We start from the raw sequence: 26,525 nt of genomic DNA on the forward strand, positions 1-26,525 counted from the left end.
TGAAGCTGGACTGGAGCGTTTGAGTGTCTGGCCGTCCTGCCTTCGCCCACGGTTTGATGTCCGGCGCCTGTTTTAGGCCGTGCACGTTTGTTTTCCTCACCAGTGATTCCTTATGCTTGATAGAAGCTGCACCCTGTGTCTTACAGAATGGATGGTGTGGACTTAAAGGGACTCGTGTGTCTACGTCAGCGATCTGTTTTCTGCTGTGGTGTTCATTCTCATACTATTTACAAGAGAACACCTCCCATCCTACACCTCCACTCTCTGCACTATATATATAAAGACCGTCTTTAAGCAATAAAAGAAGACTGCTGGAGATAGAAGTTAGAAGACTTTCTATCTTTTTCTTTTTTCGTTTTAAAGCACAGATCGATTCTGCTTTATATAAGCTTATTTTATGGCGAAGATGGAAGCGTCCTTATTTTAATTCTTCAGTTATTGTACCCCCTTACTCTTAGTGTGGGTGGTGGGATGTCGGAAAAGCCAGACAACAATATGGTGAAGTTCCTGGCTCCCCCTCAGAAGAGTGGAAATGGCCCCAGTTCTGGTTCAGATTCGATGGTGAGTGAAGGCCGGTCGGAAGTGAGACGCCGGCATCACACCATGGAGCGCGACCGATGTAACCCTGAACACCGTTTCTTGCGCCGCAGCGTCATCAGCGATTCAAACGCTACCGCATTAGCCCTCCCTTTACCCAGCAAGATCCCCATCCCCGCCCCTCAGCGGGCCCCGCCGCGGGAAGCGGTCCCCCAACGTCAACAGAGCGCCGCTGTTGCTCATTTGCCGCGGGCTGAACCAAGTTTAGCTAAAAGTGAGGACTCTGCTGACAGTGGAGGAGGAGAAGAAGGAAAAGGTGTAGAAATAGCCAAGTTAGATGTAGTGCCTTCAGAGCGGGAGCCTGCCGCTGTACGAGATCTCTGCGACGGAGAGGTGGTGGTAGAAGCCCGCTCCGCACCGCGCTTAGGAACAGAATTGCCTGGTCGAACAGAACCTGAGAGCACCGCCGAGGCCAAGTCTCCACCAGAAGAAGAGGGGGAGGAAGAGGAAAAGGACGCCAAGGCACGAGCAGAGGCAGAGCAGAGAGAAGCGGAGAAAAAAGTACAGGATGACATCGAAGAGGCAGAGACCAAAGCCGTGGGAACGTCACCAGATGGGCGTTTCCTGAAGTTCGATATAGAAATCGGACGTGGCTCCTTCAAGACGGTCTACAAAGGCCTGGACACCGAGACCACGGTTGAGGTGGCTTGGTGTGAACTGCAGGTATGAAATCGGGAGAATCGTTGTTCTTATCGCTTCCTTTATTACTATTAGTTGCTATTCGTGTGAATGTTAATGTTCTTTGAATTCTCCTGCAAGTGTCGTCATCTCTTTTTGTTTAGGCTGCTTTTATCAGAGTCAGGCGTAGTGGACCAGAGCGGTGTTACCTGAGCTGCAGCCGCTGTCGTTTCCTCTCTCGTAGACATGGCTGGCATTTCCCTTTTGATTGTTTCACATTGCATTTGTCAGCAAAGCATACCGATTCTTACCATTTCCCCATGTTGCTTTTTTTTTGTGATGCTACAGGATTCACTTTAGACACTGGAAATGAACTTGGACTAGATTCAAGTTAAGACTTTGGACTGGTGGTGTGCAGATTTAATGTAGTCTTGATAATGATTTCCTATATTTCGCACTCATTTCACCATTTAAAAATAAATTATGACAGCGGTCACACATTTTGAGGATGTAGCGTGTCTACAATGCCATATATAAAACTCCATTAGAGTAAAAATACCATTAGAGTGATTATAATTTGTATTTTCCAGAGCTACATTTGTTAACGGTAGTAATAGTTGACTTAGACCCTTTTAAAAACATGGCCATGTCTTTTATCTTGCCTTTTAAATGATTTATTTGAGCCTTAATATACTTGAGTTAATTATTGAACCAGTTTCAGTGTTATATCCATATTATTATATCCGTAATACAGTTTTTCTGTAATATAATTATATTAATGAATAATTGAATAACCCACTTTGCTTTGAATCTGCTTCAGACCAATAAGGATTTTCTCAGAAATGCTAAAAAAAACGTGGAGTTCAGCTGTCTGTCCAGTTAAATCAGCTACACGGCCCGTAGCGAAGTTTGACCTCATTCACCACATGAGTGTTTGCTTTTACTGCGCTGCTCTGAGAGTCATAGGTCTCACGCAGCAGCGCATACAACCATAGCTTCACATGCACTCCAGTTTCAGAACAATGTGAAGATTACAGACACGTGCCCCTCCCCCCCCATCGCACAGGATGAATCAAGCGCATGCTCAGTGCATTTCTGCTGTGAATGCTTGTGTGAATGTAAAATGGGTCACATTCCTGATAGAGGAATCTCCTGTGTGAAGTGAAGCAGGCCGGCCTGCCAAGGCCTGCTTCTTGCTTTTAAACTATCAGGCCACCTTTTTAAATGATTTCTTTAAACCTTTTCAAGCAAAACTAACTAAATATAACTGTGTCTTCCTACTTCCATTAGTTGATATTATGAGTTAGTAGATTTTTAGTCATTATTGTCTAAACATTATTCTGTTATATTGTTTTTCCTTTGACCTCAAAGTAATTTATTATTTGACAGCTATTGCAGAAATTCTAGAAAGCTTTATCAACTGAACACTGGGGCAGTAATCAGTTTGTTATCAGACAGAAACATATTATCTTATATTGTCTCGTGACTTCCAGAGTACCAGTTTAAAAGGGCAAACCAAAATGTAAACTTGTGCCCTGTGTTCGTCTGCGTGGTTTATAGAAAATGATTCACCGAGTGAACAAGGACTAACTGTCTCTCTTGTGAGGCTCACTTGAACTTGAACTGGCTGTAGGATGTAGTTGGGTCTTTTTCAGTTACCACTTGTATCCAGTGCAAAGGGCTGATTTATAGACATTTTTACAGTTGAATGAGAACCAGCCTGTATGCACATGGTCTGTCCTGAAATAACATGTAACCCGACACTCTCGTTCCCCTTTGTTCCTCTGTGAACTCAAGAGTTTCAGTGCTAGAAACTGTTCAGCTCGACAGGAGAAGCCGAAATCCCCTCTCACATGGTTGTTTAAGCTGCCCCATGATCACTCGAGTGCTAGTGTTACATTCTCCATATATCCTGAGGGCATATTAAGTGAGATACAATGTTAATATAGATCATTTTCCACATGCTTTTTCAGCTACATTACATTTGTTACTTGTTTGTTTGCATGACAAATGCTATTATTTCATTTTGAAAGCAAACGAATTCCATCATAAGGAATTTTAAGCTCTTCAAGAAAGGAGTAGCGTTCATCTGGTTAATTTACTTATTGTTTTGTTTCCTGTTGATGCCCGAGTCAGTGATGCTGAAAGTAATCAGCCTCGCCACTTTTGTGTTCACTGGGAATTTGTTGTCAGCTGGAAACAACAGCAGAACCCTTTCCTGTTTGCTGATGAAACAAGTCTGACAGGTTTTCCCTCATAAGATCCTTTAATCTAACTTAAACATGGCAAAAATTCTGCAGCCTCTCTTGTTGTCCTGTGACGCTGTAATGCTCATTACATACCAGAAAACCTCCAGCAATCGTTTGCTATTCTCAGATCTCAGATATTCTCAAAGTTTGTCATAAACGGGCCTCGTGTCACGACAAGTTCTTCAGTAGATATTTGACTCTGGATGAATGAACCAATTCGCTTTTGCCTTCGAGCAATTCCAGTGTGTTGAGTGTAAAGTTTGAATAAAACGGCTCTGGCTTATTCAGTGTGGAAGGCCATCTGTCCACAAACGTCAAGAGAATTTGTAGGCATCCACCCTTTTTCACCTCACCCATGAACCCACACATTTGTTTCAGCTCTCACGTTGCAGGCATGTCTGAACAATAAGTAGGTCACCACTGAGAGGAAGTCGGGGATGGGGGAGAGAATAAATTTAGGAGCCTCCCCTTTCTTGCTCACTCATCCATCTTCAACCATGTCATCTTCCTCTCGCTGCCTCCCCACGTCCTTCCTCTCCAGTACTGACTGAAGCCAAACACTGAAAGATGAGGAAGAGAACCCCAGGCATCCGTAGGAAGCTATGGGAGCTGCCTGTCCAGCTGGTGGATGGCATCCGTTGGCAATGAAATACTATATTCAAGTAGTACAACATAGTGACTCATCTGTAATTAATCTCTGTGATTGGTAGTTCTTAGTTTAACTGTAAGGTTTTAAAATAGCTGCTTCTTTGTTTTTTTTTTTTAACATTTCAATGCAACACATTTGGGAAGCAGTGTCACATTTTGTAAAGTGAAATTCCTAACTGCATTGTAAACATTCCTCAGTGAAACCACGGGGTAGACTTCCTCATGACATGAAGTGGGTTATCATCGAAGTCTGTTAGTGTTGACCAAGGCAGTAAAAATGTTGGACCAATACTTTTTTTTCCCCCTTAGTCTCTTAGCTAACATGTCACTCTCAAGCAGCCATACTTTTATTAGTGTATGGACAATGAGTCAGTGCTGCAATATATTGTAAAACATTATTTATACACTAGCTCTATTGCAGTAATAATAACAGCTTTTGACCCGCAGCAACTATATTGCTGTAAGTTTAAGAGCATGAATGTCTGTGCACTTGTCTCGTTGGCTTTTACAGTTTATGACACTGAAAGAACTTAAATGTCAGTAAGTAAAGAAGGGTTGAATTGACAGCTTTGTGCATCACAGCACTCAAAATAAACCAGAAAGCAAAACTGACAGCATTGACAGTCGAGCTTTGTACTGTGTCCTGGTTCTTTCTGACGGTAACTGTGTGGAAGGTTTAAACTTTGATGCCTCAGATCACTGGCGCAGACTTTGAGAATAAGAGTGTAGTGCCTAACTTATGTATTTTGATTATCTAGAATATGTTGTAAGAAATAGTGTAGGACAACGCTCTTGATGTCCTCTTAATTACAGTTTTTAATGAACTATTATTAGAGGCTCATTACATTTTATATATATACTGTATTAGGAATACACCAAACATATTGTGCATACTATGTATTAATTATCTGTAGATTAATAAGAATGTGTTACATGTGTTAGATAAAGACAGACAAAAGACCAAATCACACAGATCAAGATATCTAATGATGCTTTCACTAACCCTGATGTTGGTGCCTTTTTGGACCCCCTGTTTTATTTAAAGTGGAAACCTTTCTTTTCTACCCCGTTGGGTTTCAGATAAATAGTCATACAGGCAGATGTGAAATGGCCTGGCTGTGTCCTCGTGTCTGTCCGTTAACCTGTGACTTTTGTCCTCATTGCTACGTGTCACAGCGTCATAGGGCCCCCAGTATGTCCACACAGACATACTGCACTTAATGCAATAACAAGGTAACATTTAGGGTGGAACTGTAAAACATGGCTTCTTGGCTTTCAGGCCCATCCGCCGTTACCCAGACCTCCACCGATGTGGCCCAGAGGGCTACATCTAGCCCTCAGTGTCAACCTCAGAGCAGGCCTCACAGCAGGGACCTGACAGTGCCAGCCCTTGGCATGATCACAGGCTTTTTTCACTCCGTCTATTTTTAGGGTTGCTGGGTTATTTATGATGGCCTTTGCCTAGAAGCAGTATTTTCTGCTGCTGCTTTGGTGATACTGTGGTTAACTGCTATTAGATGTGACTGACGTTGGACGGAAACGCTTCGGGTCATGAAGCTGTTAGTATGGTCAGTAGATAGAAGGTTATGGCAATTATGGTTGGAATCAATATTATGGTTCAAATTGAAATCGATACAATCGCACTGTGTTATAAACACTATGCTATGTTGATGGATGTTACAGGGATAAATACAAATGCAGATCCAACTGTTGTGGTTGCATAAAGAAGAGTTTTTATCCAAATACAAATGGTGGTGTGTTCAGTTTTCCTCAAAGTAGATTTAAAGATCTTGCTGATTGTCACAGTAACACAACTGTGGAAAGGGAAAATAGTGAGAAGAGACAGACCAGAGAAAATGGTAGTAAGTGTTAAAAGTTTGGGATCATTTCAAGCTGAAACTAAACAATAATATATTGAAGTACTGCCCTTTACTTAATATCCTGTCCTATATTGTTGGACCATTCAAAGTTGAATTTATTGTTGAGTTGTAGCCTTAGTTCAACCTTGAGTTAATTCCAGTTTTTGTTTTTGCATGAGTAAAACGTTAACAGTGGAGGTCAAGATATGCCTAACCATACATGGGTATGAGGCTCTGCCAGAGATAGTGACTGGCTTGTCTATTGTTTTTCATCTTTGGTGGATCTTGGGGAATTTCTGTTTGATCAGTTTAGAATGAGTAACTACATAATTTCCCTCTTTTACTAACTTGAGCTTTCACTTCAACTGCCTGACTGTGCTGTAGCTTGTTGAGGGGAATGCCACTAAACGGCGGCAATGGGATTATGATTTCAGATAAGTGTGGTGCTGACTGCAGAGATGGTCAAAAACAAAGTGTTGCCTTGTCTGACTTGGTATTACTGATATTACTATTTGTGGGTTTCTCTCACTTTATTACATACAAAATTCAAAGACTCCACAAGGTTTTTAACAGCTGAGAGTTGATATTGCAGAGGCAGTGGTGGCAACTCGGCTCTGAAGTGAGCTGACTCATACCCACTCTGTCACATAGAGCTGCTGTGATTCAACTGCAGCTGCTGCTACCCTCCCAAGTGCCTGCTAGGTTAGGTTTCCTGATTTATAGACATTTAAAACCTCTCCCTCAAAATGGCATGTAGAATGTGATTGTACCAACAACTGTAGAAAGATAATCTTACACAATATGTGAAAGCGTTTAGTAGGTTTTGAGATACATGCTTTAAGGCTCTGTGTTTAACAAATTCTGACCATCTTTGTGTTTCTCAAGCCAGACTATCTAAATTATGTCTCGGATGAGGGGGCGTAAGTGAAGGTGAGGTGCGTTAAACAAACCACAACAACCTCAGCTGATAGGTCGAGACACCTATCAGTCAGGAAAACCTGCCCAACGTTATTTTTACCTTTTGCCTTTATTGGAAAGCTGATCGTGACCAACCTCTGTAAACATGGGGAGAAAGAGAGAGAAAATATGCAACAAAGGTCTGTGGCCAAACTCAAACCAAGGTCACCGAGGCTGCAATCTAAACGTCAAACTGTTGGTCAAAGGAAGAGACCCATACTTGATTTTTAGACCTCAGTAGCTTCGGATCTGTCCTGTGGAACAGTAATTGTCACATTTGTTCCCAAAATAAAGATGTGATGTTAAATGTTAATTTCCATAATATGGAAATCAGTCTACATATGTGGCTGTTGCTGTTAGCTTCACACAAATCTGAAGTAGCTGTCCCTGCTTTTCTTCATCTCTTCAACCAGCAGTTTAGACATGAAAAGATGTTTTAAATTGCTAGTTGAAAGATTTCAATTTAAATATTGTTTATTTGTTAAATATAAGTAAATGAGAGAGAAACTGTTTTAAAGGACAATTGTCTGTCTTTGATAGGTACAGCAGCGTTAGTAATAATGAGAGAAAGCAGCTCTGTTTGTTTCACTTCCATTGTTTTGTGAATAGGGGGTATTTGGTCTTTCGGATCAGCGTTCGTGGATGTACCAAAGACTACCAGGCACTGATCCCAGTGACAGTAAGAGCTGGACATGACACAGACCAAATGACTCTTTCAAGTGACAATCAAAGGGAGTGTGATGTGTATCTTATGATTGGAAGACTATAAATTCCTGGAGGGTTTTTACAGAGAGCTGTGTAAGTGGTTTAGTAGAATTCAAGCAGTGACTAACACTCCCAGTTGGGAGTAGATGTCAGACAAGCAGGTGAAAGCAGTTTTTCAACTGGTTAAATAAGTTGTGTAGCACTGTGCCTACAGCGTAAATGCTGTCATTGATACAGTAGTTTGGTATTTGTCTGGGTTGGGGTGCTGCACACCCAACGCCTAGAAGCTCCGAGGCTGTGAATGCTGTCGTGGATGTTTTGCGTGTCTGTTCACATGGTGCGCAGAAAGAGAAAGGGGAACCACTGCCCCACTAGATAAATACTCTGGTAAGTAGGTCACTTGGTCCAAGTGCATGGTGGAGCCTCGATTACTCTCCCATCTTCCCTCACCCTCTGTTTCCTGACATTGCTCCCTGATTCAGTGTCCTCCCTTGTTCCAAATAGTTTACACGTTTCCCTTTGACTTCTCATTGCCCCAGACATAGAAAACATTTGACCCTCAGACCTCCAAAATACCTCCAGCAAAGGCTGTAGCAATCTCAGTTGTGTTTTTCTTCAAACATGGTGAGTCACCGGGCAGTTTTCTATCTCACACAAAGGCCAATGCTCACTCTCCAATCACAAATGGGCTGAATTTCCTGGACAGCCTGGCATATGGCCAGGTCTCTGGGGGTTTCAAGGGAGGTCTTTGGCTGCATGGTTTAACTGGGCTTGTCTAAACAGTATGGGTTTGCTGCTCTATAGTGCTGTAAATGTAGGTCACGTCAGGAATTAATCAGGAAACCTGAGGAGGGTGATGGCATACATTCCAGATTATTTTTTTAAATATACACAGACCCTATATAAGTGGTTATTGCTGGTCTTTACTTGACCATTAGCTCTGCATATATCTTGCTGTAATTCCCTTCAGAAGCCAGATATTTGTTGATCATCCATAACTTTGTTCAGAATACAGATTTTGGTGAGCACAATGTTCGCCTTATATCGTACCATACAGTTGGCATCTATTAATAATCATTGTAGTCACTGTTGAGGAATAATGATACACAGATTTGTTTAAATTAACAGTAAGAATGAAGCCAGAATCTTTTTAATGTGCACATATTACAATGTGTTAACCAATGTTTTTAACACTATAACAGGTGGTTTACCACATCTAAATGCATAACATGATACAATGTATATTGATATTGTCTTCAGGTTATGATGATTATTTATTTCCCCCTGTTGCTTAAACCTATTTCAGAGCGCTGTGTGCCTGTTGATATTGTTATAAGTGTTATATAGTAAAAGATTTGTAAAAAGGGACCATTTTGATTCGGTGTAAGAAGCCTGTTCTGTACTGATCTTCTCTAATTCTCAGTCAAATTGTGGCTCTTTTCTGGTTTTGGGTTTCTTGGAATCTAGGACAAAGCTAGACAGATTCCATGTGGTTCACAGTGCTCGCCAGAGAAAACAGGGCCACATCCCTATGCCCCCAACTATATGTGTACTTGTTTCCGAATATATGAGCAATTTTGTGTGTGTAGGAGGAAATATAAGCCGTTGAAGTATTAGTTTGCTCTCCACTATTCAAATGACTGTAGACGATGGAAGAAAATGTTTCTTTCTCATGAATGGACACATTCAGATGCAACAAGGGGAAATAAAACTTGCCATTGGTGTTGCTAATCTTCATCAAGCATATATTTGCTGTAATTACTGTTACTATAACTGTTAGTGCATCGTCTAAAATGTTCATTACTCCAAATTAATCTGTGTACATCTATAAATGCTGTGCTTCTCAGTGATGTGTCAGATCTTTAAGTATTGTCTTTTTGTCCCTCGCAGGATCGTAAGCTGACAAAGACAGAGAGGCAGCGCTTTAAGGAGGAAGCGGGGATGTTGAAGGGACTACAGCATCCCAACATTGTCCGCTTTTATGACTCCTGGGAGGGACCCTCCAAAGGCAGGAAGTGCATTGTACTGGTCACTGAACTCATGACTTCTGGCACACTGAAAACGTGAGTCTCGAACTTGGCAGAGCTAACACATGGATGCAGAATTCACGCATACTAAACACACTAGGACTGACTGTTTATTATACATATTCTGACAAATATGTCTCATATTTTAGAAAACAATTATTTGTTGAACCCTGTATAAACTGGAAATGTAATTTGTCAGAATCTTGTTCTTGTGAGGTGAAGTATACTTTGAAAGACAACATTTGCTCACATGATTTGTTTTGTGCTTCCCAAAGAATATGTGCAAATTATGATCTGTTGTCTTGTAGATATCTGAAGCGGTTCAAGGTGATGAAAATTAAAGTACTGCGGAGCTGGTGTAGACAAATCCTCAAGGGACTCCACTTCCTCCATACTCGGGCTCCCCCCATTATCCACAGGGACCTCAAGTGCGACAACATTTTCATCACAGGCCCAACAGGATCCGTCAAGATTGGAGACCTGGGACTGGCTACACTCAAGCGCGCATCATTTGCCAAGAGTGTTATAGGTATGACCCCAAAGTCATTTCTACCTACTGGTCTCTGTCCTGTTGTGGGGCAGTACCTGTTCTGATGTCATTTTATGTTTGTATTGGAAATGATGGTGTTTTAAAGAGGGTATTTTTCTTTTACTTGTTTTTCTGACGGTGTGGTTCAAAAACAGACCACAGCGTTTCAGCTGTCTCTCAAACCACAGCTCAAATGGAGGCCAAATACTGTGGTAATCTTAGGCAGATAACCACAAGGCTTTCTCTCTTTGCACTCACACAGAAACTCTATCAAGTTTGGTCATTGTACAGAATATTTCTGTTCTATGTTTCTCCAAAAAAAGAGAGGGTTTTTTTTCCAGGCACCTACTGAATGTAAGTAGCGCCTAACGTTTCTCATACTGTTAAATATTAATATCATTATGATAATAGTTGTCATGCCTTCTTGCAGGCTAACCTGGCCATGGCTAAAGGTATGGCCTTTGCTTCTGTCATAGACTGGTCTTTGTTCTGTGGTTTGGAAATATGTGGTCTGTTTGCCAGTTATACCAATAATGTTTAACATCTCTTTCTATGGGTTTGCCTCAACAGGTTTTTTTTTTTTATCTAGTGTTTGTCTCTTATTGTCTTTTAAAATATTGCAGGGCCGCAGAATCTTTTTGCTCCATCTTTGTGTCCAGGGAGCTCTCCCCACTTTCTCTCTGTCAGCATTTTGCCTTTGTTTTTTGTTTGTTTTATTTTTATTTTATTTATTTTTTTACTTTCACATTCCTGGGTATGTTTTTAAAATGTAGGCTCTAGCCTCAGCTGTGCCCCATTCTGCTGTTTGGAATGAATAGGGTACTGCTGGTCATTGAGTAAGTATGATCTTTTATGGGCCTGGTAAGTCTGACAGTGTGCTGTAACACACATCAATATCAAAAACAATTACATTCAAATTACCAAATGAGTTTTTCTGTGTAAGACCTGAGTTTGAATGTAAAATGATTCAATTAATAGAACAAGGCTGATGTGCAAAGACACACTGCTGAGCACAGTAACTAGCTATGGGATCTGCTTCTCTCAGCCTTGACCATAACAGTTTCCCCCTGCAGGTCAAGAAGAGATGGTAAGTCAGACTTCGAAAGGTGGGTGTACTATAAAAGACTGTGTTTATTGTGGTTGTAAGGTAAGGTCTTGACAAAAGTTATTTCCATAGCTAGTCATGTTTCTCTTGCTGAGATCATTGGCGTCCTTTCGGAAAAAAAATAAAAATAACACTGTATTCTGGCCTAGGTGTTATTCTCAAGTGCCTCATTCTTAAAGCTTTTGAACATTGCAAATACAAATTAATTCTGGCTAACAAGTGTGTTCTGCACATTGGCTACCTCAGTCACATTCTTATATCACAACATGTTAAGGTCTTACACAGACAAACAGGTGCTTTCTTCTCTACAGTCTAACTGAGCCCAGCTTCTCCTTCCTTTTTTGTTTTCTGTCTCTTTTTTTGCTTTCCTTCCCCTTTTCTTTTTTTCTCTCTCTCTCTCTTCCAACTTTCACCTCACAGGTTCAACTCCAGGAGGTGTCAACAGGCTGGTCACTCTTCCTCATCCTCCTCTTCCTCAACCCCTCACGGGTTAGAGGAGCAGAGGGGCAATGGGTTGTGAGAAGCCCACTCAATCAGTAAGGGAGTTCGAGAGTTCTGAATAGTTGTTTTGATTTAAGGTACCCCTGAGTTCATGGCGCCTGAGATGTATGAGGAGAAGTACGACGAGTCAGTGGATGTGTATGCCTTTGGAATGTGCATGCTGGAGATGGCCACCTCAGAGTACCCTTACTCAGAGTGCCAGAATGCTGCACAGATCTACCGCAGAGTTACCAGCGTAAGTCTTCTTTTCAACCCTCCATGTCACCCCTCTGCCCTGCCTTCACCTCTTCCTATATGCCAAGAAGGCTAGTGTCCCATTCTGGAATGATTTTATATTCCCTCACTGACACCTCTTAAAAACCTTTTATATTACATTTCTATCTTCTATTATTGTATTTCACCTCCCAAACTTGAGTGTATTCCTGTATCTCCCCAATGATCTCCTATTGCCTTGTTTGAAGAACCCACAAGACCACACCAACAGACCCCTTTGCTTAACCTCATACTGTCTCTTTCCTTCTGAATTATGGTGTATGTTGGTTAAGCATGTAGACCTGAGGTGTGGGTGACTGATAAGAGGCTGAACAAGCACAGTCCTGCTTAATGTTTCTGTCTTGTGATGACGCCAGAAGGGCAGTAACTGTCTTTGAAAAAACGCATATTTTTAGTCTTATTCATACAGTTGATACTGGCTTACTTTTGAAATGCATAGTCAGTGATATGATTCATACTCTTGCAATTACAAGAGTCATAGATAAAGTTAAACTTGTTCCTAGAGTGTTATCTACAAAACGTGTCTTGAAATCGATCCCAGTATCCTCAGTTTATCATTAACTGCAAAGTTCAAATACAAAGTCTTTGCCACATGTTTCAACAGAGGATTTTTATTTACCCCACTGTTAAGTATTCTAAAGTAGTTCTTAAAGCTCTCTTTTTATGAGCCACAAATAGCTCATACTGCAGAGCACCAAACATAGTTGACTCAGTAGAGAAACAAAGTGTTATTGTGGTGTTGAGCCTACATTTAGGTGGTGTCACATGCTTCGTTTTTACATTACTATTCCTTTGGGAGACGTGCTGTTGTTCTTTCTATTCTGACATTTAGCTCAGCTGTTCAGCTCTCAGCCAGTCCTCCATTTTCCTGTAGTGCTATTGCAGTTTCCTGTTGCTATTCGCTCAATTCATCACCTCTCTTTAGCCGTCCTCTACTGACTTGTGCCCTCCTTTTCCCATCACTTGACATTCTGCATTTTTTAAATGCCATCCCGTAGAAATCATTCTAGCCTTTTAACAGTATTTGAATGGTTTGCTGTAGAGGTTAAGTTTCTTAGAAGTAACCAATTTCACTTCATACTTTGACATTTGAGATTCATTCTAAAACAGAATTAGAAGATTAAGTTAAAGGCTGTGATTATCTTAGTCATCAAATATTTTTGTGGCACTAATGTACTCTGAGCTGAAAAAAACAGCACGGTATGGGGTAGTCTCCAAAATAAGAGAAGCTCAAATGAGGAGAAGAATCATTCTCATTCAGTGTTCTGTGTTTCCTGTAGGGGGTGAAGCCGGGCAGCTTTGACAAGGTGGCCATTCCTGAAGTGAAGGAGATCATCGAAGGATGTATTCGCCAGAACAAAGACGAGAGGTCTCTAACTTTAACTGACATTTAACTGGTTAGTCTAGCTCTCCAGGAAAACATATTTGCTCACTGCTCGTCTCCCTCTGTTTAGGTATTCAATCAAGGACCTTCTGAACCACGCCTTCTTCCAGGAGGACACAGGGGTGCGTGTGGAGTTGGCGGAAGAGGACGATGGAGAGATGGAAGCTATTAAGCTGTGGCTGAGAATTGAGGATGTAAAGAAACTCAAGGGGAAGTACAAAGACAACGAAGCTATTGAGTTTTCTTTTGACCTCAACAAAGACGTCCCAGAGGATGTGGCTCAGGAAATGGTGAACTTTTAATGCTTTCATCAGTTAAAAAAACATACAGGACAATACTCTTACTATTAAAGGCTGTAAGAGAAACGATGTTAGTTTAAATGGTTTTTACTGCTGGATTGTATTGACATTTCTTTGTGCTGTAGGTTGAGTCTGGTTATGTGTGCGACGGTGACCACAAGACCATTGCAAAGGCCATAAAGGACAGGGTGTCTCTAATCTGTCGCAAGAGAGCGCAGCGGCAGCAGGTGTGTCCATGCTCACCATATTGCATCTAACATTATTAACGCGTACTACTTGCTGAAGTCACCTGTGCTGTGATATGTTGTCGATCAATGCTGCCTTGAGGGATTTTAATAGATTTGCTGCTGACTGTCTTGTAGGTCAGGGAAGATCAGGAGAAGAGAAGGCTAGAAGAAGAACAGCAGAGTCAGCTACTGCCAGTACCGCAACCAGGTCCACAGCCAGGCACAGATGTGCCTCAGTCCCAGCCAGTGCCACAGCCTGCTTCTTATGCGTCTCCACAACCAAACCAACACAGCACACAGATGTCTGCCCAACCTGCATCTCAGCAGAGCCTTCAGAGCTCTAACTACAGCACTCCTCAGTCCAACCAACTGACCAGCATGGCACAAGGGGTCCCTTATGTCCCTCAATCAACAGGGCATGTCCCAGTTTCAGTTCAGGGTCAGAGTGTGGCTACCATCCAGCCAGAGTCAGAGGAGCCTGAGACGGACCAACACCAACAACTACAGCACACTGGAGGTGTGTATTATACACAATCAAGTTATAGTCAAACACGACTACAGTCCACTGTATGATAATAAAATGGTTTGAATGGATTGGAGTATTTTTTTCATAAATGAACCTTCTTGTCCCCCTCTTAGTCAGTCACATTGGAGAAAGACTGTCTGGTTCCTCCATCCTTCCTGAAGCCCAGCCTCCTCAATCTGGAATATCCTACAGTTCTCCTCCCAGTCAGCACCTTCAGCTGCAGGTGTCCTGCCCGCAGACACAAAATGACCAAATGCAACAGCAGCAGTTGTCAGTGGTGAGTCAAGTTTGAAAATAGGACATAATCTTGCGTGTTGAAGAGAATCAAATGGTTTCCCCATGGTGTGTTTCCCCCCTTAGAATGAAATAAACATTTAAAAGAAGTCTTCTTCGCCTCATTTTTACTACATGTTGTGTTGTTTTCTCTCGGTGGTGCATAAGGTTCAACCCCAGATGCAAGGTGTCCAGCCTGAAGTTGTTCCTGTTGCACCCAGCAGCCAGTCTGTTCCAGTGGCACCTTCACAGGTATATGTTGTTGTTGTACTGCATGTCTTAATATCTTTAAAGAGTAACTTCACACCAATTTTAAAAAGCATTATTTCACTGACCTCTGGTTCAAGGTTTCAAATCTGTGGCAGCAACACTGTTAGATATGTTAGGTTGTACTGAACACACCCTGAATACACGTCTATATCACTGCAGCAAACCTGAACTTCAGCCAGTCAAGGTCAGCAAAATCTGATTTTCAGAGGGTGTTAAGTTAACCTTTAAAGCCTGTATTGTTTACTACAGGCGGTTGTGGTGAAAACCGCTGAGTGTTCCAAATCCTGAGAGATCTCTTCTGTTAATTTTCCTTAGATTGCTTTTCGTCTCTTTTCGTTTTCAAGTTTCCTACTCTTACCCTGTGCTGTTTTGTTTCTTATAGTACGGAGTTTACTACCAACCATCGCTTCCCCCTCAGGTAGATAAAATGTCCCATTTTCCTGTTATCACTTTTAAATACAACCACAGACTTTCGGATAACATGTTCTGGGAAACTAAAGAAACATATTGTCTATATTGGTCTGCGCAGCAGCCTTTATGGTTACTTTTCAGGTTTTGACTCAGTTGTAGTAGGCTTTTTAAAAATGGAAAATATGTTATCAGGACAAAAAATAGTTTTGTTTTTAAAACTTGCAGGTGCAGTGTGGGTTGACGTGCAATGTGCATGTATCCAGAATACACTGTATTGTATTGTATCTATACCTTGAATCCCCATTCTGTCAAATGAGTAAATGGTCTGATTTATGCAGTGACGTTATCCAACAGGTAAGTGCGTGTGTCTTTGGAATAGGGCCAAAGTGAATCTGAAAGATTTAGATTAGAAAGAAACCAGGTTTTCAGGAAGTAGCCTAAATGCCACTGTGACTGTGCGTCAGTCTTTACCTCAACATTTTACCTTCCTAATTTTATTCTTGTTTCTGCTAATCCATCTGTATCCCTTCTGTTTTTATAGATTCCCACCCAGCAAGTGATGATACCCCCATCCTCTCAGTCGTCTCCCCCCCAACAGCATCAACAGCCGGAGAGCAGCAGTACTCTTCAGAGCTCAACTCTACCACAGACACAGACGGGCGCTCAGCAGCTACAGGTGACACACACACCTTCCCTGCTCGCACATAACAAGATCAAATTTAATTATTTTATTTTATTTTGTATTATTTGATCTTGCTTTTAGACATATACTGACATATATAGGCATTTAGGTCATTAATCCCACTGTTTTGCTTGACCCTACTACAATTTCTTGCTATCAGTTTTTATGTTTGCCGTTTTTCTTAATCTTCTTTTCCTGTCTCTGAACACATAACTCTCATTACCATGGCTGTCCCCCCTTCTTTTTCCCACTTTTTCCTTTTGCATGCTGCATATTCCTGCATGACTCTTAGTCTTGGGCCAGTGATCCAAGTCCTCCTATCATGTCTCCTCCACTCAACGCAGAACATCTATACTTCCTCTATCAGGCCTCATGCCTCTCTGTTCTGCAGGTACTCTACAGAGCACAAAACAAGTGTGTGCGTGGGTGTGTGGGTGTGTGGTTGTATGTGTGTCAGGTGTGAAGCTCTTCATTCACACCTCCTTAGACGGTTTCTGTTCCTTGAATTGTGTGTACATTCCTACTTCAAAAGAATAGCATGCCATTTAGATATTTTTTGATATGTTTATTTTATTCAATATAAATCTAATAATAGTAAATTTGATTACAGAGCACCAATAAATATAGGATTAACATATTAACATATGGTGGGCAGTGGCTACAGTAATATGTGAGAACATAGAACGTGACTGACTGTTAAATTTTGACCAAAAGGAACGTGACTGACTGTTTACGTTGCCTTTTAGTTAAAATTTTACAATTTCATATCCTTCTGGCTGTTCTGAAAATCTAGCGGGTCAAAGGTTTCACTTGAAAACAGTACCCCAATAGATATAATCTGTGTGCATGTAATAAATAAACATATTTTTTATTACAGTTACAAAAACCAGTAACCACCCACAGGACTGGAACTGGAAATTGATAGAACAGCAGTAACCTATTAAATGTAACATATATCCATATAAGCACACCAGAGAAAAAAATTTCCATTCTGCAGTAAATTAAATAAAAAACTTAATTGCACAGCAATATTTACACTCTGGCTTAGAGCTGAATAATGGCGTAGCTCTTTGTATCAGGTTAATTAGCTCCTCCTGGTGGATGGTCTGGTTTAAATCTTAAATCTCTTGTAAGTAGTTGGTCAACAAAAATAACCAAAATAAGATTCAATGAATTAAATAATTAGTAAATGATATATAATCATCGGTTTGCTGTGCTGAATCATTCCAAAAGAGCAATGTACGAACAATAGGACTTTCCATTTTGAGATTTGCTTTTGACATGAAGTGCTTGATTGTGAAAGTTTTCTGTTTTTCAGGCTGTGAGTCTCCCTCAGTCAACACCAGTGGATCAGCCTGCAGGGTCCGCTGTTCTGGTGCCACCATCTGTAGAAAGGTGAGAAGGAAGTTATTTTTAAAAAAAGCATTTGCATAATGTATCCAATCTCTCTCTCATGGGTCCATTTCTCTTTCAGCTGCCTGTCAGACACAGCTTCTGGTCTTAGTGACGGCAATGATGGAAGTTCTACATCAGGAGGTCGCCACGAGGGCCGTTCGCTGAAGCGCCACCAGCGAAGATCCGTCCGCAGCCGCTCCCGCCACGAGAAGACTGCAAGGGCCAAGCTAAATGTTCTTAGTGTAAGCATTTGTACTGATGAGTTCATTCTTATGCTGTCTCAAGCTCTTTGTCACTACACAGTTTTAACCTGAATGAATGTTTTGCAGATCTCTAATGTGGGGGACAGAGTAGCAGAGTGCCAGCTAGAAACGCACAACAGGAAGATGGTGACCTTCAAATTTGACCTTGATGGTGATAATCCGGAAGAGATTGCAGAAATCATGGTAATAGAGCTCTCTAGTTTTTTTCCACTAAACGTTTAGGAAATGTTAACTGTCTAATGTTTGTTATAAGTATATTCTCTATACATGCTATATACTAATAGAGTTGAATTGGCAACTGAATGACAATCCGTTGCAACTGAAAAACAAGAAACAAAGGGCACATAAAACTAACGTTGCTGCCTTTTTTGTTTGGTTGACGCAGCAGACATTATTAATGACAGTCACACTGTAACAGTACATGTAGTTTTAGTTTCAGTAGTTTCATTTCTTTTGATTTCTGTTTCAGGTTGCAAGTGAGTTCATCTTGGAGAGTGAGCGGGAGTCCTTCATCGAGCAGGTCCGTGAAGTTATAGAAATGGCTGATGAGAAAGGAGAGGGCATGAAGGAAGGCTTTCCACAGGTATTTCTTCAGTAAACTTCACACATTGACAGTTTTGACCCACCTGCTGAACCTGAGGATGTAACCACCTATATTTTTATCTTTTTGCAGATGATTGATCACCAACAACAGCCTGAGCTGTCTGTTCCCATGTTGCCAGGTTAACAAACTTTATCCAGAAATACAGTGCTTAATGTCAAGATATTGATTTTGATAAAGTCCAGCTCTCAGCTCACATCTGACCTTTTTCTTTTGACCTTTCTCTCAGGCATTTCCCCCAGCACTACAGCCCAGGTGGTGCATTCAGCAGGACGAAGGTTCATAGTCAGCCCAGTGCCAGAGTCCCGTCTCAGAGAACAGTTCTTTGGCTCTCCTTCTGCTAATACCTCCTTTGGAGATGAACTTGCCCCAGGTGAGTGAAACATCAGTTGTATTCTCTGTAGAACTGTCCCCACTGTTTGTACTACACTTGACAGGGTTGTAAGTGTTATAGCCTGATCACCTGTTGTGTTGAGATAAAAAATACATCCTGCAAATGATCAGTCATCAGATGTAACCTGATAATTTAGCAGTAACTATTAATAATTTCTATTAAAAAAAGTACAATGTGTAAAGAAACATGAAACCTCCAGACCTTCTTCCCTATGTAGAGTTACACAACTGTTCACATAAGCTTTTACTGATGCGCAAAATGCAAATTTTATATTTTTGTCAATTTCTGTTTTAAATTTTTCGTATAATGACTTCCTCTTTTTACTTTGTTCTAGCTCCCTCTATGACATTGGGCCTGTCTCTGTCTGCTCCATCTGGGACTCTCCAGCAGGCTTTCAGTAAAATGAGGCAGGCTCGTGTAGAGAGAAGCAGCACACTTGATCCCGATCCTGCTGACCAAGAACCAGGCCCCGTCACATCCAGTGAAGCTGTACTCGTCCCAAATTCTAACAAAATACTGGCTCCTCCAGAAGCTGTAACTTCCACCACTGGCGCTATTTTTCCTGCTGCGTCTCTCCCATTTACTGCAACATCCTCACCACCTGCCTCTGCTGGGAGGGTTTCCCCTTCGCCTATATCCACCGTGTCCCAAACTCCAGCTCCTGTCACCAGTGATCCCAGCCCACCGTCTTCCCATGAAGCAGCCCCCTCACAGCATCCACCAGCTGCCAGCATCCCTCCCTCATCTTCCACCATTACTCCTCCATCAGTGCAGACCTCCGTCCCAGCAGTCCTTGTGCCTCAACTGAGCGGTAGTTCTGTCTCTTCTGTTGCTAGTGTTACACCCAGTAGTACTGGCGCAGTCCCTGCTTCAGAGCAGCAGCCTTTTAATAGTGCTGTTACGTCTTCTCAGCCTATTAGTTCGGCCATCCATGGACCACAGCACGCGACCTCACAGTGTCAACCTGTCCCCATTTCTGCTCAGCCCGCTCCTCCCACATCGTTACCCAGTCAGGGCCAGGTGCAGCCACAGCCAGTGGAGTCGGAGGGGGCTGAGCTCCAGACCAAGACCGCTGGCAGAGATGATATCCAAGCTCTAGATAAGAAGCTACGGTCCCTTTTTAAAGACCAGAGCTCTGCCCCATCACTGGATCCCAGTCAGAACACAGGCACATGCTCTCCTCCCACTGGGACTTCTTCCCCTCCGCCTGGAGCCGCCCTCGTGCCCCCATCAAACCTTTCTCTCACATCAGGGGTACAAGGTGTCCTGGGTTCCACAACCACCCCAGCAGGACATGCACAGACGCCTCCAACAAAGCCCAGGGCACAGGTTAGTGGAAACCGCAGTAACCAAGAATAAATCCCAAATTCTGTTCACTGCGATTTTAAAACTGTTTTAAATTTACTATCCTCTGTTATATTTTTTTAGACGTTACCTACTGGTTTTGATCAAGCTGCTACGCCTCCCTCCGACCTTGTACCTCCATTTCCTGGACCAAACCAGGTGAGGTGTACTACTTTTTGTGTGTGTAGGTTTTTAACAAATAGTGTAGGTCTATATATGTATGGATTGCACCTTTTATATATCCTGTTTGTGTGACTCCACAGTCACAGCAACCCCTGGGTAATTTGGATGCTGAGTTGAGGAGAGCTCTGAGCCCAGAGACTGTTCAGGGAGGTAACAGAGTCCAGCCCCCAGCAGCAGGTTTCACTCTGGGACGTTTCCAAGTAAGTTTTAGTGACAACTTAAACTGTATCTGGTTAATTCTCTTAACCCTCTGGCTGCAGTTGATTCAGATGTTCTCCCTCTGTTCTTTCTCAGGTGTCTGTTGCTGCTGATGGTGTGTCCAGTAACGTTCCAGATGCCTGCAGCGTCGTTTCCTCTTCGTCCCTCACGCCATCCTCTACATCCTCCTCATCCTCCTCCTCTTCTTCATCTTCCTCCTCCTCATCCTCATCCCCCTCAAGTCCAGAAAATACCCTCCACAGGTCATCTTCTCTGGCCAAAGGAGTTTGCGAAACTGACGGTGTAAATGGAGCTCCGTCTCTCTCTGCCGTTCCTGCCAGTCAGTCCACCACTATTGGGCGCTTCCAAGTGTCCACGAGCCCCAACGCCACATCTGCGCCAACCACTGGCTCTAAAGTGGGACGTTTTTCTGTCACCGGTGCGTAACACATTCACAGCAAAGTTGGAAGCTTTGCTAAACTAGTATAAAGCTTTCCTTACACAGGGTCATACTACGGTACACAGAATCATACAAAACTGATGAGTTGTTCTCACTGCTGACACTGTAGCTAAAAAGACTAAATTAATCATTATAAGTGGTTTAAAAATGGATGCCCATTTTATCACAGCCACACTTTTCCTTTGATGGGCCGTGGTATAAGCAGTATAATGCACTCTGAGGTGTCTTTATAGTCATGCACTCTGTGGAGGCAGCTTTGCCTCTGCCTCATTCAATATTTCTTAATCGGATCCTATTGGCAGAGGCTGCGGTGGGAATTAATAATTAAAGCTTTGATGGTATTTGCTGTTCAGTAAAACATATCTATCTACTGAGCTTTACAGCCCATTGTACTTTAACTGTAACTGAAAACAATCCTTAGATTTGGTCAGTAAGTTTGCACCAAACACAGATTTTCTTCATCCTGTGCACAGAATAAGAAGTAATGGCCTGATGTGTTTGATTTCCCTCAGTAACCCCAGCTCCAGCAGCAGGCTCCAGTCCTTCACATGGCTCCAGTATGCAGAATGGTCCCTCATCCTCAACCTCTGATCCTCCTAACACACATACTCATTACAGTAGTGACAATGACGACGACTCTGAGACTGAAGACGAAGCTTTGCAGAAAGAAATCAGCCGTCTCAGAGAAAAGTAGGTTGCATGTTCTCAATCCTACTTCACACTTCACTTCACAGTTTAAAAGAAATATTTTAACCTGATTTGTATGTTGGTTTTTTTTGCTCCTTTCTTCTCCCTTTCCCAGACATATGATGGAGATCCAGGCATTGCAGACTCGTCAGAAAGAGGAGATAGAGTCTCTGTTCACACGGATGGGAAAACCTCCTCCCCACTCTGTCTTCTCCCCGGCTGTGGCAATGGCTGGAGGTCGACGTAGGCGCAAAAGCCACAAATCTGCCCGCAGTAGTGGACAGCCCAGCCCCTTGCACTCAGGTAAGGGCAGGGAACTGGCTTTTCAGGGGTTTTTTTTGGCTGGAAATGTAATACCAACCTACAATTTGTGTTTTGGGTACATGCTTTTCTAATCACTGAAGCTGTTGAAATGGTACATTCCTGGGTAAATGTTTACACGCTGTTGTGTATTCTGCTCGTATGTTTAGGATCCCCAGCCTCTGCTCAGAGTCCTCATGGTTCAGAGTCCTCTCCAAAGCAAAGTTCACCCTCAGCAACGGAGGCATCACAGGCAGTTAGCAGGTCATCCATACAGCAGCTCAGATCATCTCCATCCATGCCCAGCCTCAGTAGTTGCTCCACAGGTACGTGCTGGCATATAATCGTGTCACAGTGAGCTACTTGAATTGATTTCCCTGAATTTATTTTCTAGTTCACATGCAAGAGCTCCGTCTACAGACGTATTTCCAGCAAAAGTGTATTATTTTTAGATTCCTGTGCGTCATGGAAACACCTGGAAATTGATTAAAATGAGCAAATATCCTGGAAATAATCTAGTTTGTCCTAGAATTTTTAATTGTTTTCTATCCTGTGCTGTGGCTGAATTAATGTTACGGTCAGAAAGTGGAGGGAAATCAACTGAGGTGAGAATAAGTGTGTCCCTGAAATGAGGACCCCATATGGCTGACCTGTATTGTCAAGACAAACTCCTGTAAAATGTCCTGGAAAGGTCCTGGAAAGCAAATTCTTTTTTTTTTATTTACTTTTTAACCTTTACATGTAATTTGTTATCACACTGCAGCCCCTCCCCGCTCTCTGTGTGTTAGGGCTGAGCTTCTCCACACACATAAACATACAGTCAGCAGATAACCTGAAGATAACATCGAGTTGATAACAACACTCATTAAGTGCAATAAAATCTTAGCGAGTAAAAAGCCAAAAGCTTAGTTTGCCACATTCCCACCAGCACACACAAGTTCACTTCCCTTCTTGTTTCCCAGGATCCAGTGGGACCAGCTCCACGAATGGTTCAGGCCACTACCAGAACCACTCTGCTACACTGACCCAGGCGACTGGACCCACTCCTCCTGCATCTCACACCCAGAAGGGCAAGGGCACCTTCACTGATGACCTGCACCAACTGGTGGATAACTGGGCCAGGGACGCCATCAACCTCTCCCAGTGCAAGAGGGGTCCTAAAACTGTCCCACAGGCAGCACTGGGACAAGACGTACGCATTCAGTACTTTGTTTGAATGTGTCTTGTCATTGGAGCATTTTATGACTGGGTTTGTGTCATGTACTAATGCTGCATATTCAGTAGTAACTCTTCTTTATTTCTGTCTTGCAGATTATCCCTCCAGTTAACATGGGCCGTAAATTCTCAGCTCCAGCGTATCTCTGCCCAACGCTTCCCACGCCTTCCAACACCACGTCCACCACCACCACCACCACCACTCACCTCCCCAACCCAGCCAATCCCTCCATCCCCCAGGGGCCTCGTAAAGGCTCTCTGGGCCCAGTTGCCCCGGGGTTTGGATACGCCTCGGCCTCGTACGGCGCTCCTCCGTGGCCAGGACCCACAGGCACATGCCAGGTCAGCATGCTTAACCCTGCACAGCCACTAACACAGTACCAGCCGGCGGTGACAGCCTATCACATCGGAGCTGCACCAGCCCCCCAGAAATCAGTCAGCCCCGGAGGGCCCAACCTGAGGCCTACGTAGCCCAGTCAGAGCCCTGGTGAAGGCTGAGACGGAGGGCCACACAGGGCAGACAGTCGTTGAACAACAACCACTAGCTCTCTTGGCAGATTGCAGGTTAGCTAGCTGGATATTGTGCTTTTTATTTTTTATTTTATTTACTTTTATTATTATTATGTGGTTTTTTTTTTTTTCTGTAAAAGAGCTGACCTGTGTGGTTCAAGTCCTCTCAGGCAGAACGAACTCTGTCAGGCAATTGGAGGGAGAGTGCAATACACATCCACACTTAGCCTGCCATTAGCTGTGGAATCGAGCTGTGACGAGTCGGTTGGTTTTGTCTGGTAATCTACTGACCCAAAGGCATAACCAACAACCGCCAAAGATGTCTTTTGAGAGCAGACGCTGTAATGTTGTCATTCCTTTTGAAGAGGAGAAGGTAGGAAGCACTCTGGTTCACAACCTTACTGGTCCTGACTTTAAGCCGAACTGGGATTGAAGACTAAACTAATTCACCACATAGACACACACGTGTTTGTGTGCGCACACCTGACTAAACATTAATCTGGTTGAGTGACTTGGGATGGAAGGTTAAGTTGTCTCGGAGAGCGAGGGGGGGAGTGTACTTGAAAGTGGGAGATAAGAGTGGGACAGTTTGTCCCAGATGGGAAAGTAAGACTGGTGGAGGTAGAAGAAAGACGTAGTAAGTTAGGCAGGAGTGTAATGGATAGGGTTGCAGTATGAATACATCCCAGTGGCGAAAAATGCAATAATGGAAAAGAGTAGATATACTTTCCCTTGTAACTGTGGCCTTAATCTCCAAACACACTTAAACATTGACTTTGTACATAGATACTTCTTCACTGGGTTATGATTCCATGTTTAGCATATTAATGTCCCTGTGAGAGTCTGGTGTCATTGTGATTTGAGTTGTCTGTACAGATTTATTATCATACTGATTTATTCTTCGTGTAAGCCAGTGGATCTGCCATGTATAAAAACAAAAAAAGGAGAAGCATTGTCCTGGTGTTGACCACCATTTGGAGTTTGAATCTTGAAGAGGTGATGCTGCTGTAAATCACAATCTGGGTAGGAGGGTGTTTGAAGGGTGTTCGATTTTTGTTTTGTGTTTTTTTTTTTTTTTTTTAAACAAGAATGAAATCTTGTTTAGAATCCCAAGTTGACACATGAAACCACTTCACTTAGTGCTTATCAATGGATTATGAACCGTTCAAAATCTACTTATCATACAAAATGAAATAGTTTTGGTTTATTGCAGTAGTTATTTGTGTAAAAGGGACGCATCCTCCCAACTTCTCCCAGTTGTTTAGACAGACGGTGCATGGACAAACAGGTTGTTAGTAAAGTCATCTCACATTAAAAAACATAACATTAGCTGTCACTTCTCAAATCACAAGTGTCTGGGGTTCTCTCTTTCTGTGGTCTGTTTTTGTATGCGTATATTTAATAAAACAAATGTTCTTTATGGACCTGTATTCAGCCATCAGATTTTGATGTTGTTTCACTGTAATTATTATTAAAGGTTGTTAAACAACATGTAGTTAAGGAATATAAAAAGTGCAATTGCAGGGTGGTTGTTATTGGTATGCTACTCACCAGGCAGGAGTAATCCTGTGGTTTATTAAGCTCTTCTATCGTATGACTGCCCTGCCCCCCTTTTCTATTTAATTGTATATATGTTAATGTGAGGTAAATGCTTTCACCTAATGCTCAGTCACTAGAGTATGCTTGTGGTGACCCCCTCTTCCCTCCTCTCTCTCTCTCTACATGCACATGCACTCTAACCTGTAAACATGAGGAACACTTTAGTGCCTTGCATCCTCACTAATGACAAGTTCCAGACTCATCTAGTCCTGTAGTTGTGACTGTACTGCAGAAAAATACGTGGCTCCATAACCGTCACACATCTTAAACATGCGACTGGATACCACACACACACAGACACACACACACACACACAGACACACACACACAGAGGACAGGACTGCAGAACAAAGAGCACACTGAGTAATGTGGAAAACCGTTTCTTTTTCTCTCTGCAGTTACATTTGTGTTGGTTGTGTAATCAGCTGTGTATTTATATTTGGCTCATGCATTCATAAAAAAAAAAAAAGGCTGACATTTCTTTCTCTTTTTTTTTGTGGATTTATCATTAAACCGTTTTAATAGAAGCACTTGTTTAAGGGCAGCGAGTGAGTTGTGTATAAAAGGGTTAAAAGTTGTCGCGCCCTCGTGCCGGCTCACCCACCTCTCACACGAGTGCCATGCTGTCATCGTGACTCTTTCGCCCGCTCGTAGATTTGGATGAATAGTTAAACTTCTCTAGAGAAAAAATAAGTTACTGCAATGCAGAATATGCAATGTTTAAAAGTTTTAAAGGGACTGAGGGGGTAATGGAAACATTTGCATGCTGATGAGGGTTGTTACAGACTTCAGTGTTTTTGATATTGGAATATTAGAGATCTTTGTTGTTGTTTTTTTTTTTTATTATTTGCCTTTCTGGGACTCATCACTTTAGTGTTGATCTGTTGAATTGCCATTCACCAATATCACAGGCACAACTTCAATATCAGACTATCAGCATATGGTTTCTGCATGCCGGCTTCACTGATGTTTAATCTTACAAATGACAACCAACTCACAACTGGCCACTGTACAGCACAAGCTCTCAACGAAGCTTAAGGTCCATGTGCTACAATGCTACTATCAGTAATTATCAGACTTCTGTACAGTACTGTTTGACGCTACTGACACACAGTAATATCTGTCTCTTATTTCTGATCCCTCCTTACTGACTTCCTGTGATTCAGTGTCTGTTTTGTGTATGTTTTTCACATTGTACAAAATGTAAAAACAAATAAAAATAATATTGCAACCAGA

General features: G+C 42.3%; 1 protein-coding gene across 1 annotated transcript; it reads left to right on the forward strand.

The window, feature by feature from the left end:
• On the forward strand, window positions 1-26,525 carry LOC118330048 (serine/threonine-protein kinase WNK1-like; the record flags this gene model as incomplete). The annotated part of the gene is given in 27 exon segments (XM_035664428.1): window positions 1-1,260; window positions 9,524-9,696; window positions 9,969-10,189; window positions 11,873-12,030; window positions 13,349-13,437; window positions 13,523-13,742; window positions 13,877-13,978; window positions 14,114-14,495; window positions 14,618-14,781; window positions 14,946-15,029; window positions 15,430-15,465; window positions 16,000-16,134; window positions 17,459-17,535; window positions 17,615-17,777; window positions 17,865-17,981; window positions 18,268-18,381; window positions 18,472-18,520; window positions 18,629-18,772; window positions 19,128-20,122; window positions 20,222-20,296; window positions 20,401-20,520; window positions 20,615-20,957; window positions 21,491-21,668; window positions 21,781-21,968; window positions 22,136-22,291; window positions 22,928-23,157; window positions 23,277-26,525. Coding segments are annotated over 27 exon segments (5,877 nt in total). The 3' UTR covers window positions 23,652-26,525.

Source organism: Morone saxatilis, unplaced genomic scaffold, assembly GCF_004916995.1.
Source record: "Morone saxatilis isolate NCDOM2014 unplaced genomic scaffold, NCSU_SB_2.0 Contig2, whole genome shotgun sequence".
Classification (NCBI taxonomy): domain Eukaryota; kingdom Metazoa; phylum Chordata; class Actinopteri; family Moronidae; genus Morone; species Morone saxatilis.